Source organism: Fopius arisanus, unplaced genomic scaffold, assembly GCF_000806365.1.
Source record: "Fopius arisanus strain USDA-PBARC FA_bdor unplaced genomic scaffold, ASM80636v1 scaffold00240, whole genome shotgun sequence".
Classification (NCBI taxonomy): Eukaryota; Metazoa; Arthropoda; class Insecta; order Hymenoptera; family Braconidae; genus Fopius; species Fopius arisanus.
Genome location: NW_011887979.1, coordinates 78,617 through 94,162, shown reverse-complemented (window position 1 = coordinate 94,162; position 15,546 = coordinate 78,617). Strand labels below are relative to the sequence as shown.

Genomic DNA, 15,546 nt, shown 5'->3' with positions numbered 1-15,546 from the left:
GGACTTCATCAAGTGTCATCTGATGAGGTATGTTTGACCAGAACTTGATGTAAAGCCACTTGTAGTTTATAGGGTCCAATATACTGGCTCGAAACTTGATCAAGTTTTCATCAGGTGTCATCTGATCCGGCCTGTCTAATCAGAACTCGATCTAAATTCGCTTGTAGTTTTTAGGATTCCAAACGTTGGATCAAACCTTGGTCAGTTTTTGATCAGATCTTACCTGATCAAGCGAGCCGTACTGAAACTGAATCAAGTTCTGATCGGACTTCAAGTAGACCTGAACTAATTTCTACTCGGGTAGTTCACTTCGCTCGCGCCAAATATTACTATTCCGCACTTGTTACGAAATATGTTCAGTCATCTCAATAGGACTTTCAGTGACAGTTTTTCAATATTTTTCAAATCATTGCCGCAGACATGAAAATAGCCAATTATTTTTTCTGAAATTCGCCATCGTCCACACTTTCAGCGAAGTTTTTCTAAATATAAAATTTCCAGATTTTTAAAATTTTTAAAATACTTCTTGAAAATTATTGAAATATCGTCACTGAAAGTCATATTCAGGTCACTTAGAATATGCTCAAAATTAATGATTTGATGTTGCTGAAAAAATTTGTTTGAATATCTACCGTTGCAGTTGCGATCTCAATCTGGGATTTTACCCCGTTGAGATCTAGTAAATGACGTAAAAAAGAGCTTAAATCACGAGGTCAGACCTGGTATTTTACGAGGTAAACTCGCAATTTACGTTTTTTAACTCGAAATCACGAATCTGGCAAATTCCGTTTTAAATCTCGTATTTTTTCGGTTAGTGTTTTCTGTATATGTCTTTTTTTACTGAAATGTATGGGACATATGTCCAGATATAATTCAAAGATATTTCTGTAGATATCGTTTTTTCATGTGGGTTGGCTCGGTTATTTATCATGATATATTTGTCAAGACCTCCTTTCCTTCCATTTGGCTCTTAATATATTATTTTCGGAAGAATACTTCGCGGTTTTAAAAAAACATGACTTTTCCCCACCCTACGGATTTTGGATAAAAGATGACACCTACATGAAGAGCCAAGAGTCGGAATATTGGGGAAGATATTTCAGGGAAAATTGCAGTACTGTGTTAGAATCGAGACGCAAAGTGCTAGCACGATGAAAATTTCGATTACATTATGAAAATTTCGATTATATTATGAAAATTTCCTTATGAGTATAGACGAAAAAGGATCTGACAGCATAGTAATTTTCGCCTGGCTTTCGTTTACTACACGTGAAGAAGGATGAGAAAAAATTCCAGGGCCGCTACTAGAACAGCTACTCCAACTCTACAACAAATTTTTTGAAATTCCGCACAAAATTTATTCATCCAAAAATTATTCAGTTCGACTACTTAAATTTTTTTTATGCTTCAAGGGGAAAATTCTGCTACTTTGGGAAAAGTTTTCTGCGAACATTTAGAATTTTTCTGTTTTTTCGATAATAATCGGACGGGGCGGCTTGTGCCCGTACTGCAAAAACTACAATTTTCTCCGGACTTTCCTCTTAGTGTAAAAAACAAGAGCTGAAGCGAGAAAATTGGTTATTCCATTGAGACGTATTAATAATGTAGTTTCATACATTAATATCAGCAAAGAAACAATGGTATTGATTTATTGTTTTATAAGGAAGCTTTATACATTATTTTATCCGATGACAATGTTTGGAAGACAAAACATTACTCTATTTTCCTTCTTTTAATTGCGTTCATACCCATTACAATCAATTTGGTAATAAACTATTAAGGCGGGACGAGACACCCCTCTCAATGCTTGTCGAATATGGCACTGAAATTTTATAAGCAGTGTCCTTTCTTTCATGAATAGACATGTATATATAATAGCGTTCCATAAATCGGAAGATGTCGAAATAACATGTAGCGGACCATTTACACCACTTCAAGTACATGTACGTAAGTTTGAATTGCTACTAGGGATGATGAGTACACGGAGAGAAAAATACGGGAAAAAGTACGTAAAAAGTTACGTGAAAAATTCAAGTGTGAAAGGTAAACGCGGGGCGAAACGTAAAACACGACAAAGTGCCGATCACTCGAAACATTTTACCACTCGGTCGGTAAAAAGTCACCTTTAGAGGTAGAAAAATTACGATAATCAGTTCCGTAAATTTTGCCGAATTGTTTCGTGATTTTTCCCCAAACTTTTTTTTTTTAATAATAATAATCGAGGGAGAGGATAATTGATTAATAAATGATTTGATTGGATCAAAATTTATTTTCTTTAGGCCCTTTTTTTTATCAATTATTACTTTTAACCATATTCTAAAACTAATACCAAGTTTCAATAAAATGTTTTCCTTGCAAGGATGTAACAAGACGTGTGATGAAACACCCATTCAAATCACTTGAGCTCATTACCCCCCAGGAATAATGCTCACTGCCAAGTTGATATGATAGCGTGTGTTCATTTATATAAGCGTTGTGATAGTCCTTAACAATAAAACTACATGAATTTTTTTCGTTATCGATGATAATATTTTCAAGTTGGTTAAATGCAAAGCCATTTTCATTAGACATGACAATAACCTATTTTTTTTCAATTGTATATTCCTTGAATTCGATTTTTCTTATTGTATCAACTATTGAATCGAGAGGTCTATTGGAAAACACAGGAAGGTTTTTCATCCCATGAATGCCATTAAAGTTAATGAGTTCGGTTTTTTTTATCATTTTGTTATCATAATGCAATTTTTTCATAACCGAGCGATTCATGAGCCGCCAATTTAATCGAAGTTGATGCTTAATCGCAATAGTTTTGCACACATTAACTCGACTTACAGCTGCTCGCGACGTTATTTTGGCTTCTCGGTACTTCCCTTCGAATCTGATTGTCGAAATTTTCCACAGTGGACCGCAAAGACGCAATACTCGGGGAGAGTGCACTAAAAAATGATGCTTTGGTTTCATAGCTGTCGGAAATAAAGATAACAGGAGCGTTAAATATTCCATTATTTTCACCTGAAGTACTTCTGCCATGTCGACATGAAGATTATAGCTACTGACAATATTTATTACTTCCTGAAGAGCTTTAAGTAATTTCCAAACATTGTCGTCATCAGGAATTAGGTGACCAGAAATAAAAGATCAATATCTCACTAATTGCAACATTTCCGAGGCAGATATAGTAATGTTTTTATTTTTGATTTGACTACCCAGGATTTCTGGTGGTCTATTTTTTATTTTGCCATAATCAAAACCTCGTATGCGTTGATTCAATGCCTCTAGAGTGAATAATTTCCTTGTTTTAATGTAGTAGTGTAAAATTGCACCAACATCATATCTGCAAATTCCCTGTAGAAGGTCATGAACTACGTCTACGTAGAGATTTTTTACTGGGTGGAAGTTCCCGATACCCTGAAATTCGCATTTGTTCTTTAGGCCTGTCGCTGATACATCGTTCAGTTTCAAATCGGCTGCGTAAGTCATCTCAGATCGCATTTCGCATTGATTCTCCTGAATAATTTTGGTAATGTCCTCTCTATTGACAAGGCAAAAACGACAAAACTTCCGATGATTAAAACTCTCTGAGAATCCTAGCATACTATGTATTCCAAGATTATCACCAGCTATTAATGTCAATCTGAAGAAAATGCGTTTCTTATTATTATTAAATTCCACCTCGATGCCTGTTTTCTCTAGAAATATCAATTCATCTTTAATCTTTGCAAAAATCACTTTGTCGTTGAGATATTTTCGATCTAATGTGTTACAGAGGACAAACAGAAAAATATTTTCTAGTCTACCAGCCAAACGTGGAGGGAGACACAGAATAGAAGTATAAATCGCGCAACACTTCGAAATCCCCCTGTGAGAACCCAATATATTGTTGGTCTCGTAATCATCCTGATAGATTATGAGAGGTAGAACTAAATCATTACCATCATTTATACCGAGTTCTGCCCACATTTGTCTTTGAATGAAATTAGACACTATTTCTTTATCAGTTTTTAATGATCTGATATAATCCAAGATTTCATCCATAATGAGAGGGAATTCTAGAAACTTTTTGAGCACTTGACGTAGGGGTATGAACTGGGCAGTCACAGGAAGGATAACTAAACTCCCCTTTCCGTTTTTAATTGAATAATGTTGCCTCTCTCCGATACGATATGACTCAGGCCGAATGAATGTTTCACAATTATCGAAAGCGTCGAAACTCAAATGGTCAGAAGATACTGCTCTAAACAAATTCCCATATTCAAAACCTAAAATCTCGATTTTTGTTTTCATAACCGATTTATCAACCTCTTCCTCTACAATTGTAGCGCAATTACGTTTGAAATTTTCAACCACATCCGTCATAAAAAACGCGGTTTCATTGATAATCTCAGTTGTTCTAACCCTGGGAATGTCTGGATAATCATACAAATTCGATGCAAATCTTACTGCCGCGGGGACCTCTGTCGAGAGGCTACTTGCTCCTGGAGGGATCTCCACGGCGAGACTATCTATGGTACGTATGTCTGGAATATCAGTTGTTTCCGGCGTGGTCATAGAAGTGGATGGTTCAGGTTCATTATTACCAGGAATACTAGTTAGTTTCCATTTTTCCCCGACTCGCAACCGCTGAGTTAGTACTCTCTTACTATTCCTGAGAACGTTTTCATTAATCGTGTGTTTTGATAACAAATGACGTCTCAATGGTTCAAGGGTTTTAAAACTTCGCAGACATGCGTCTGCTCCACAATTAAATTTTTTAAATTTCGCATGACTAACTCGAATATGATGGAGATACTGATTGCGCTCGGTAATTCTTAATTGAGATTCTGTGCAAGTGAACATGATAAGACTACTTCAAAAAAAACAGAACAAGCAATGCAGAAAGTCTGGATAAAAGATTATTGAGGGGCATTTATCCAAGTTGGTACATATGCGAGAAGTGCTTCTACTGGCCGGCTAACTGTAAAATCTTCCGGCAAGTGAATATTGTAAAGTCCTTGTTTGATAAACAACCAAATTGATACAGCACGACTTGGATATAAACACTGGAGTGTGCTAAAAATCTTAAACGTTAAGTCGATTGCATGGAGTACGCTTTCCACAACATAAATTGTCGCTTCATCAATTGTATCGTGGACGTAGACGTAGGCTGCTTCAATATTCTCCAGTTGTCCCACTATCACTGGCATTGGCTGCATCGACAGTCCCGCTGCCTGTAATACTAGTCTAAGTCTCTCCAAGGTTGGGATGACTTCGGCAGCAGTCTGAAAAAACCATTTACACACATACAAATCCCGAAATATTGATCTCTACACCACAATCTCGAAAAATTGCCATGATCACCACTAATACCTCAGCATGAACAATGATGGACTCTTGTCTCTCCTGGTATGAAAGTCTTCCTCCTGCCTGCGGCCTGCCCCTAATACGTGATATAGAGTGGGGTATCAGATATGGCAACAGATAAAAAACAATTGTATCGCGATTGTCTGAAAGTTGAAAAAAATGAGTAATCTCAGGATTTACTTGTTGTAATTATATGGAATACATTGACCAATTACTCACGAATTAATGCTTGTGGGGCAAGGTTCAAACACCTCTGATCATTGCCAGTTACTGCAGTACATTCCTGGAGTAAAGAAAGCATGTGAGGTCTCACTGTCTCCCATCGATCAAACAATTCATTACCTTTGCCGGTATGCAAAATCTCGAAATCTAACTGCAGCTGAAATTATTTAAAAAAAATTAAAATTATATCTTCAATAGAAAATTGAACTATTACTCACCAATTCAGCACCCTGAACAACTTTTAGGCAAGGGGAATCCTGGTAATACTGATTAATATTCCGATGGTTTGCTAGTCGTTGCGGACGTGCAGTGTATGATGCCACCCAATTTTTTCGTACGAGGTCCTCCGGGTCTAGATGCGTTTGCAACCATTCCAGTGCTTGGATTGTATTTGCAGCTATTACTGGGGGTCGAAATCTCGAAATCTAACTGCAGCTGAAATTATTTAAAAAAAATTAAAATTATATCTTCAATAGAAAATTGAACTATTACTCACTAATTCAGCACCCTGAACAACTTTTAGGCAAGGGGAATCCTGGTAATACTGATTAATATTCCGATGGTTTGCTAGTCGTTGCTGACGTGCAGTTATGATGCCACCCAATTTTTTCGTACGAGGTCCTCCGGGTCTAGATGCGTTTGGAACCATTCCAGTGCTTGGATTGCATTTGCAGCTATTACTGGGGGTCTTACAAGGCAAATTGAGGGCGACAACCCTCACATCCCATCGTATTGATGTTAACGGCCATCCTCCAATACGGCAGCGGCCGGACCACACAACTCCGGCGATCCGAGAGATTATGTGGAAGGAGGTCCAAGACATGCTAGAGAATGAGGTGATAGAACCATCGCAGAGCGAATGGTGTAATCCGATCGTCACGGTCAAAAAGCCCAATGGCAAGTATCGGTTTTGCATTGACTTCCGAAAAGCCAACGCGGTTACTAAAAAGGACGCGTATCCCATTCCTAACATGTCTGGAATCCTCGACGAACTTCGTCAGGCTAATTATATTATGACGCTTGACCTTAGCCAAGCGTATTTCCAGATCCCTCTGGATCCCGACTCTAGGGAAATTACGGCTTTCGTAGTCCCTGGTCGTGGCACGTACCATTTTCTTCGTATGCCATATGGCTTAATGAATGCTCCGGCCACGTTTCAACGTCTATTAGACCGGCTGATTGGCCAGGATTTATATCCCAAGGTTTTCTTCTACCTAGACGATATCATTATTGTTTCGAAAACCTTTGAAGAACATCTCGTTTATCTCCAGAAAGTGCTCGATAGAATCAAGGCCGCGGGCCTCACGATTAATCGAGAGAAAAGTGACTTTTGTTGTCCCGTGGTCAAATACCTGAGGTTTATTGTTAATAGCTCCGGTCTCCAAGTAGATCCGCCCAAAATGGCCCCTGTTCTCGAGTTTCCTCCTTCGAGAAACTTGAAGCAGTTGAGGCCCTCCCTCGGTATGGCGTCTTGGTATCGTAGGTTTATCCCGCAGTTCGCCACCATTGTGGAGTCTCTCACCCATTTAACTCGCAAAGGACAGACGTGGGAATGGGCCGAAGCCCAAACATCTCTTTCAACGGTTTGAAGGCGCATCTAACGTCTCCACCGACGTTGGCTTGTCCCGATTATGGGATTCCGTTCTCTCCAGACCGATGCCAGCACGGTAGTTCTCGGCGCCGTGTTATCTCAAGTTATTATCGGCAAGGAACGAGTTATCGCTTACGCAAGTAGAGCGCTTACTTCCACTGAAAAAAAAATATTCAGTTACCGGATTGGAGTGTCTCGCGGTCATTTGGTCTATCGCCAAATTCCGATGTTACGTAGAGGGTTATGCCTTCACGGTAATTACGGATCACAGTAGCTTGCGCTGGTTACACAACTGGCGTAATCCTACCGGTCGACTGGCTCGATGGGCTCTCGGCCTGCTCGAATTTAATTTTCATATTATTCATTGGAAAGGTGCCTTACACCACGTTCCCAATGCTCTATCCCGCGCACCCGAAGGTGAAAGCGAGGACTCCGAGACGACCCATGTCGCTCGGCCATCCACCGACCGATGGTACTCACGCAAGTACCGGAACGTACGGCGTGCTACCAACTTCTTCTCCGATTGGAAGGTCGTGGACGTGCGTCTGTATACTCATCGTCCCTCCGACTATGTGACGTTGGAGATGGTTGATCTTGACGCCTGGAAATTGGTACTGCCCCGCGAATTGCGACGGCAGGCTATTTCTCAGTGCCATGATATTCCCCAAGCAGGCCACTTGGGGGTAGATAAGACCTACCGCCGTCTCTACGAGGCGTATTACTGGCCAAATATGTTTAGAGATATGGTAGCCTTTTTTCGCCACTGCGACATTTGTCAACGCTGTAAGGTTGAACATGCCTTGCCGCGGGGACATATGGGTACGCAAGTAATCCAAGGTCTCTGGACGACCGTGGCAGCCGACATTGTTGGCTCAATGACTCCGAGCAGATCAGAATCATAGATATGTGCTCGGGTTACAAGACCTCTTCACTAAGTGGATTGAGTTAGTCCGCCTCCGGCGAGCCACTGGCGAAGCCATTTAGGAGCAGGTCGAATATCTATTTATTTCACGATGTGGAACCCCACGGGAGCTCTTCACCGATAATGGAACCGAAGTCGTTAATCGGGAGATCCAAGCTCTGGTTTAGCGCACCGGGATGAAGCACGAGACTTCACCCCCTTATCATTCGCAGGCTAATCCAGTCGAGAGGGTCAATCGTGTACTACAGATCCTGTTACGCGCGTTCATAGACAGTGAACACCGAACGTGGGACACCCACCTACACGGATTCCGGTTTGCATATAATACGGCAGAACATAGTTCCATCCAAACGACTCCCGCGTTTGCGAATTTCGGCAGAAATCCTCCCCCGGCTATATCCGTTCGCCGCGAGCTTAAAGGAGACATCGAAATGATCCCCGGCGAACCCAGCGAGTGGGTTGATTGAATGAAGCGGCTGGATACTCTCCGAAAAGCCCTCACTCCCTCCATGCGGGAATCGTCTGACAAACAGGCGCATCATTATAATCTCCGTCGACAAGATGTTGAGTTCAAAGAGGGTGACTTGGTTTTGCGGCGTCACCCCTTATCCAATGTGGCCAACCATTTTTCAGCTGTGTTGGCCCCTCTTTTTGAGGGTCCTTTCATGGTTAATCGAAAGGTCTCCCGAGTTCGATACGAACTTGTGGATTTTTCAGGGAAAGGTCAGGGCGAGTCCGGCATACAGGACTTAAAACCCTACCAACCTCCAGTACCGGCTCCATAACTTTTCTGTTACTGGCTTCCGTGATAAAATTACGGTTCATTATCGCCCCGCAGCGCGGGAGTCGCCAATAATTTCCTCCCTTCTGGGCGGTTCCCCGGACAAGCTCTCCGGTTTTCGCTTCTCTGGTACCGATCAATACAGACACACCAGCTCCACGAGCCGAGGACCTGACGGAGAGCACTCCACTCTCCCCTCCTCCAGGTCAAGAGATTAAGGAGGAGATTGGTCCCATCACCAGCCAACAGCGGGACGCCCGCAGCGCCGAGTTGGCTTCGGAGAGCATACTGTTCCCGGGAGGGATTCCCGTGGAACTGGACGACTTCGCCCTATCGGATGATAGCGAGGAGGACTTCGCCTTTGGTCGCCCCCAGACGGGTAGGTAACTTAGACCAAAGACCAGCCTCCTCAAGGCCTTTTGTCGCCAGCGGGGGTCCTCCTGAGACTACCCCTATCCGGACCACCAGAGGGACCGCAGTCCCACCCTGAAAAGAGGGCTCCAATTTATCTCCAGGATTACTGGAACCCAGTAAGACCTTGGCTCTCCGAGATGCGTGACATTGAGGAGCGACATCCCGGCTTCGCCACGGCCCTACACGCCTGTACGCTGACACCGGCCCATCACCTGTCAGCCGTCAGGTTCATCATCCCTCCCATTCCTCTGGAATCGGTGAGGGGTCAAGTCCCACCTGGAGAGTGTGAGGAGAAATTCCCGGAGAGTACCTCCGTGGTCCGGTCTTCCAAACGAGCTCCGACCCCGCCGGCACCTCCGATTGTAGAGATCGGTTCCAGTTCCTCGAGCTCCCGCACCTCCACGTCATCCAGCGGCAGCAGCTCCTCATCGGACTCCGAGGAGTCTGTCATCTTCTATCCGGAGCCCACACCAGGAGATCCCGGTCGTCCATGAGGCAGGAACGAGGACCATGCGTCATCCCCCGTAACGATGGCTCCGGCAAGCCCGCCGGCATCCAGTGCCCCGAGCATGGGCCCGAATTCATCGACTTCGGCCTGCTCGTGGACCTGTCGCTGCCCAGCACCGTGCTCACAGCAGCGTCACCGCCTCCAACTCCCTCTCACCAGGAGATCGAGTTGGCCCCTACCTGTCCGCTGCTCGCGAACCCAAGGGCAGGCGAGAAAACACCACCTAATCCACCTCTCGAGAACCCCAAGAATGGCGATGACACTCCAGACGTCACACCTCCGGGTCCCGGGCGGCCATTCGCCGGCCTGGCCAACCAACCGGGCAAGCCAGCCCCGGCTCCTAAATCCACCTATAAAACGGCTGAAACATTCCCTCAGCAGGCAGCGAACCCCCAGCCAAGAGGAACAACGCCGAACACCAGCCGCCCCAGTGCTACAACGAAACGGGAAGGAGGACAACCCAGGGGACCAGCCGGAGGCAAACGTCGCAAGCCTCGACACTGGTGTTTCGACTGCCGTCGACATGGCCACGCACACCAGGTATACCCGACTCCAACCGGCGACCTCTTCAGAACACGGCCCAGTGAGGCAACCAGCCGAAGGACGAACGGCAGTTCACTGCAGTAAGCCAGCTGAGACATCTCAGGGGAGGCCGCCGCCACCTGCTTCGGCCACATCCGGCGCTCGCCCGAGCCCGGTCGTCCAATCACCGCCACGCGTTAGGGATCGACGTGCTGAAGAGTACTGGGCTCCCTTCGAGATGAACCCCATCCGTCCGGCCCCTACCGGACTGGCTTATCCATTCCCCAGGGACGAGGAACGCAGACTTCGTCAGTAGGACGAACCTCCAGAAGATTCGGGGCTCCGTTTTTTCTGGCAACCACCAGCGATGGTGCCCACCAGCCACGGCTACAAGTCTGAAGAGCACGGGTATTACACCTCGGCGGCCACAAGTGCCCCAGCCCGACCAGCCCGTGGGCGTGGAGCGAACGCCCGTTTCGGACCTCCTCCATCAAGTCAAGCAACTCGCCGGTCCAGAGAGACCATCCAGGCTCTCCAGAGTATTCTCGACGAAGCCCAGCGCGACCAGGGGCCGAGTCCAAAGCAACGGTACCATCCCCGATAAATCGGCGGCAACATCCCCGATGAATCGGCGGCAACATCCCCGCGCGACGCAGGCACATCTCCGCGAGACGCAAGCACATCCGGAGAAATTCCCGGCAATCCACTCGATCAGCAGGAATAGCAATCCCGTCCTTTTTTTTTCTTGTTCGGTTGGGAAGTTTCCACATATTTTTTTTCTTTTTTTTTATTATTATAGAACGCTTTCCTTTTTGATACGACGTACCTTTTTTGTATTCTTATACATTTTCCTTTTGATAGGGTGCCAATTACACAAGTTTTTTTTTTGGTGATAAGTCTCACGAGTACCTGAGGGCACCGACTGTACCAACCATGTAGGATAAGTTTTTGTTTTGTTTTGTGATAACACGGAGGACTCCGTCCGGTGAGAACACCCCTCAAGCACCAAAAATGTGCTAGAAGCCTCTGGAGAGCTCCCAGTATTTTTTTTTGTTGTTCTGTTTCCCCGTCCACACCTCGGAGGTAGGGTGCTAAATAGTGTGCCTTTATTCCGACCATCACCTCAGGGTGTGGGTTCGGGCTTTTCCCCAACTTTACGTTTGGTGGAGTTTAGGTGTGATACAGATTGTCGGAACCGGGAGGAGATGCAGCCGGACCAAACAAAATCATGAAGGCTGGCCCGGATACGGACCGTCAAAGGAGGGGGGTGTAACGAGTATTGGGGATGCCCGCTAGAATCCCCAATAAAATTAATAAATAGAGAGAGAGTGCGGGAATACAAGTTCAGGTGTCAGTAAAAATAATCAATAATTTCCCCCCTCGGGGTGGGTTAGGGATAAGTTAAATAGGCTGAGGTTAGCGGAGATTATGATTATCCCCCTTCGGGGTGGTTTACGGATTTTTAGGGTTAGGATTTGGGTCAAGCTCGAGTTTAGTTTAGGTCCGGTCAAAAAGCCGGCGCTCCAAATAAAAGGATTCTGGGGGGTTGGTTGGCACGGGTGGAAGGTCGTACGGGGAGTATGAAAAATACCCCTACGGATTGCCAAAGGCTGTTACGGGTGGAAGGCCGTCTGGGATAGAATTAATCATCGTCCCGTCGGAGTGCCAAAAATTTTAGAATTAAGTATCGGTCGAAGGCCGCACGGGGTAAATCCAGCCCTTATCTCGGTGGAGTGCCAATGGATAAATAAATTTACGGGTTATTGAAATAAAATAATACGTTTAAGGTTAGTGATTTACGTCTTCTAACCCCGGGAATCCAGGAGAATCACCAGAAAAAATAATACCGCGGAAGGCGCAAAATTAGATAATAAGAATTAATTCAAATTTGAATTAATTCTCCCGCGAAGGACTTGGCTCATAACAGGGTAGAGGGATCCATCAATCGACACCCGATCGATTGGTTGGCGTGATTAGGGGGATCAGCGTCACGCGACACTGACCTCCCAAAACTAGTTACGCATTAACCGCACGTGAGTGACAAGTGGGGCTCCCAGGACTTGACGAGGAATGACACAGCACACCAGGAGAATTAGGTGCAGCCAGGATGTTGCTGAAGAGAAAAATGAAGGCAGCGAGAAAATCTACACTGAGTTGACGGTTTTATTTAGAAATTTTTCCCTTTTTGGCGGCTCCCCAATAATTGTTGGCGGTTATGAGCTTTTTCCGAGCCAATGGAAATGGCATCGGTGGTGTCCCTCAAATTTTGGGTGGTGGTTTAGAGGTTTGTATAGGGGTTTTTCCGAATAATTTCGGCCTGTGTTATCCCCCAGTGCGGTTGGGAGGTTATTGATGCAATTTTGGGGGGATTCGAACGTATTGTTACGGGGGTTCTTGGTGAAATTGACCAAGGCCGACGAAAAGGCCAGTGGTCCTCCCTCATGGCGCAATCGAGGCAGCCATCGAGCGGCTATGTGCCACAGGTGGGGAATCGCGCATTAAATTTCCTCGTGGTTATCAATTGATCCAACCGGGTTAATTATGTACCCTTATACATAAAATTTTGTGGGATTGTGGGGAATAGTGTTCAGAACAATATTGTTCTGGGTTTTCCGCAATCGTCTCGGCGGATTCCGAGTTATCGAATTTTTAAGAAGAGTTGAATTTACGGTGGTGGATTTCTCCTCGCTGCTAACCGCGCAGTGAGGCATAGTGCCGTCTCTCTCTCTCTACCTCACTCTCGCGCGCCGACTCGTAGAGGGTCCGATTCCGGGAAATTATCGATTTCCCGGGCGAAAATAATATTCCGGTTATTCCTCGGATTATCGCCGATCGATAATCCTTGAGGCTGCATCCCGACGGGGTTACTCTATGTGAATGTGGAATAATCAGCAAAGCATTTCGGATTTTGTTAGATAAATTATTTTTCGCGGCGGTTTAATGGTACAATCGAAATTGTATTTGGGATTTTAGTAGGAAATTCATATTCCGAGATCATGTGAGGGGACAATTTAAATAGGTATTTGGGAATTTTGCTGGAATACTGATACTTAGAGCAAGTCAAAATTGCCAATAAAATTTTGAATAGTGCAGTAAATATGTTTTTTATTGATTGTTATTCTTGTGCTGAATTTTGACGTTAATAGCGGAACACGTAAAGACAATGTGCTTGTTGCATTAATTCATTTCTCACCTCCTTGTCCTTCTTTTGGCATTTAACCCGATTTTTGCGATAACCTCGTCCCTATCTACACTCCATCCCTCTCTCCTCAACTGGCATACTGAGCGACCCCAGGATCGTCACCTTTCCTCAAAAGCCTAATTATCCTTTCCGTTCCCTTCAGGTTTCCTTGTTGATTTTAGAGTATAGCTTTGAGTTAGTGTTTTAGGAGTTTGAGGTACGATTTTCGATGCAACGAATATCGAGGTTAGTTAAGTTTACGATTACAGATCTTTCGAGTTTGGTAATTCCGGTCAAAAATTACCTGGAGCCCATTGATTTAAATTTTAGCAGTTTTTATGAGGTTCAGGGGAAGTAGGGCGAAGGTAATGGGCATTTTCCATTCCGTGTGAAAATCTCACGTTACAAAATAAAATATAAGATATCAATGTTTATCATATGCATACCTTATAAATTACAGACAGTATAATATGTATATTGGATATGTCTTGTATAATATATCTTATAATATCTCTGTTTTTTCAAATAGAAAAATTGCTAACGAACAGAAATGTGTTATAGACCCGAGCGGTTGGGTTCGATGATAGATCACTTGTAGTTAATTAGAAATGAATATCTCTCAGGGAGATTCAACTTTTTAACGATTAAACGATTTATTCAATAATTATAGTCGTTGATTAATGCCGTAAATATCAGGCAATATGAATTTCAAGAAAAGTGACTTAACGAATCATCGGATTACTAATTGTCTGTGTTTGACAACCTGACTAACTGACCCAGTGGCAACGAACTCACGAGCTTATATTTCATCGTGGATTCGATTGCAATAAGTGTTCTATCTTTGTTTTACACCTGGAGAGACATCGGGTGATGTCGCAGGTGTATGTAAAGGCCATAGCCGTTGATGGGGGAAGTGCTGACACTGCACCCCAGTGATCCACATTATGACGAATATATGTGGACTTAAACCACAAATATTCGGGTTAGTTTATATTACAACATTGACATTCTTTGATTCGATTTTACATGTTTTGGATAATATGTGCTACTTCGCGTGTCGTCATATTATCCGGGTCAATGAGAAATTACCTAATACTATTTCGTAATTTAATGGTATTTCTGGGGCATAACATCCCTCCCCGCCAAGGAAGAAAATTTCTACTCTTAGGAATTTTTCTACTTCATCCCCAGACTTTGATTTGATACAATCAACAGATATTTTTTAACATCTCAACTGTCTGTCGTTGTCTTTTTCGGCCAAGGTTTCCGACACCAGCAAAAAAGGGCTAACCCTACGACAACTGCTAATATCACCATTACTCCGGTAAATATTGATGAAGGGTGTGTGAAGAATTCTCGATAGTCAAAGTTCTTCTGCACCGTTTCCAGGTTTTCCTTCTCCGCTTGCAGCTGAACTTGAAGCTCTTCCAGTTCCTTAATATTCTCAACAACGTTCGGTAACTGGATGTCACTTATGCTCCAGTTTTGTTTGTTGAGTCTAGCGATCATGGTGTCATCCAATGTCAAATTTAATTTCGGATGAACATGGGTATTGATGGTTATTTCATGTGTTTTCCGACCTCTGATAGTGAAATCCGAGGCGACTATCTCACAAAAATTATCAACTCTTAAAATCCCCGAATCTTCTAAGACATCTCTAACTTCTTTGTTACCACAGTTTGCTACTATTCCTTCAGGCTCTGGAGCTATGTAAAACCATATGTTGTCTTTCCTCATTTTAATTAGAGTGAGCCCTTGAAGCTTCACGTGCTTCGCTTTACAGGTACAAGGCATTTTGTCTGGACTCATGTACATTTGTACTTCACATGGACCGTTTTTTCCTATTTTTTGGATAGGAAGAGTCTCAGTGCATAGATTGTGACGAGGCACTTTGTTAGCCCCTCCCCCGCCCCCTAATAATGACTTTTCTACTAGGTTTAAGTTAGTTTTAAGTATTTCTACTCTAATAAGGCGACGAGGTTATGAAACCTGTCACCGTTGGCTCCCACTTCCCATGATATTCCTTCCCCGTGCCCCACGCTTCCCCCATCACTACACTCACGCT

General features: G+C 43.9%; 1 protein-coding gene across 1 annotated transcript; it reads left to right on the top strand.

The window, feature by feature from the left end:
• The first annotated feature begins 9,760 nt into the window (after positions 1-9,760).
• Positions 9,761-10,405, top strand: LOC105272694 (proline-rich receptor-like protein kinase PERK9). Its single transcript, XM_011314907.1, has one exon. The coding sequence runs from the start codon at positions 9,761-9,763 to the stop codon at positions 10,403-10,405; it is 645 nt and encodes a 214-aa protein (XP_011313209.1).
• Positions 10,406-15,546: the final 5,141 nt, after the last annotated feature.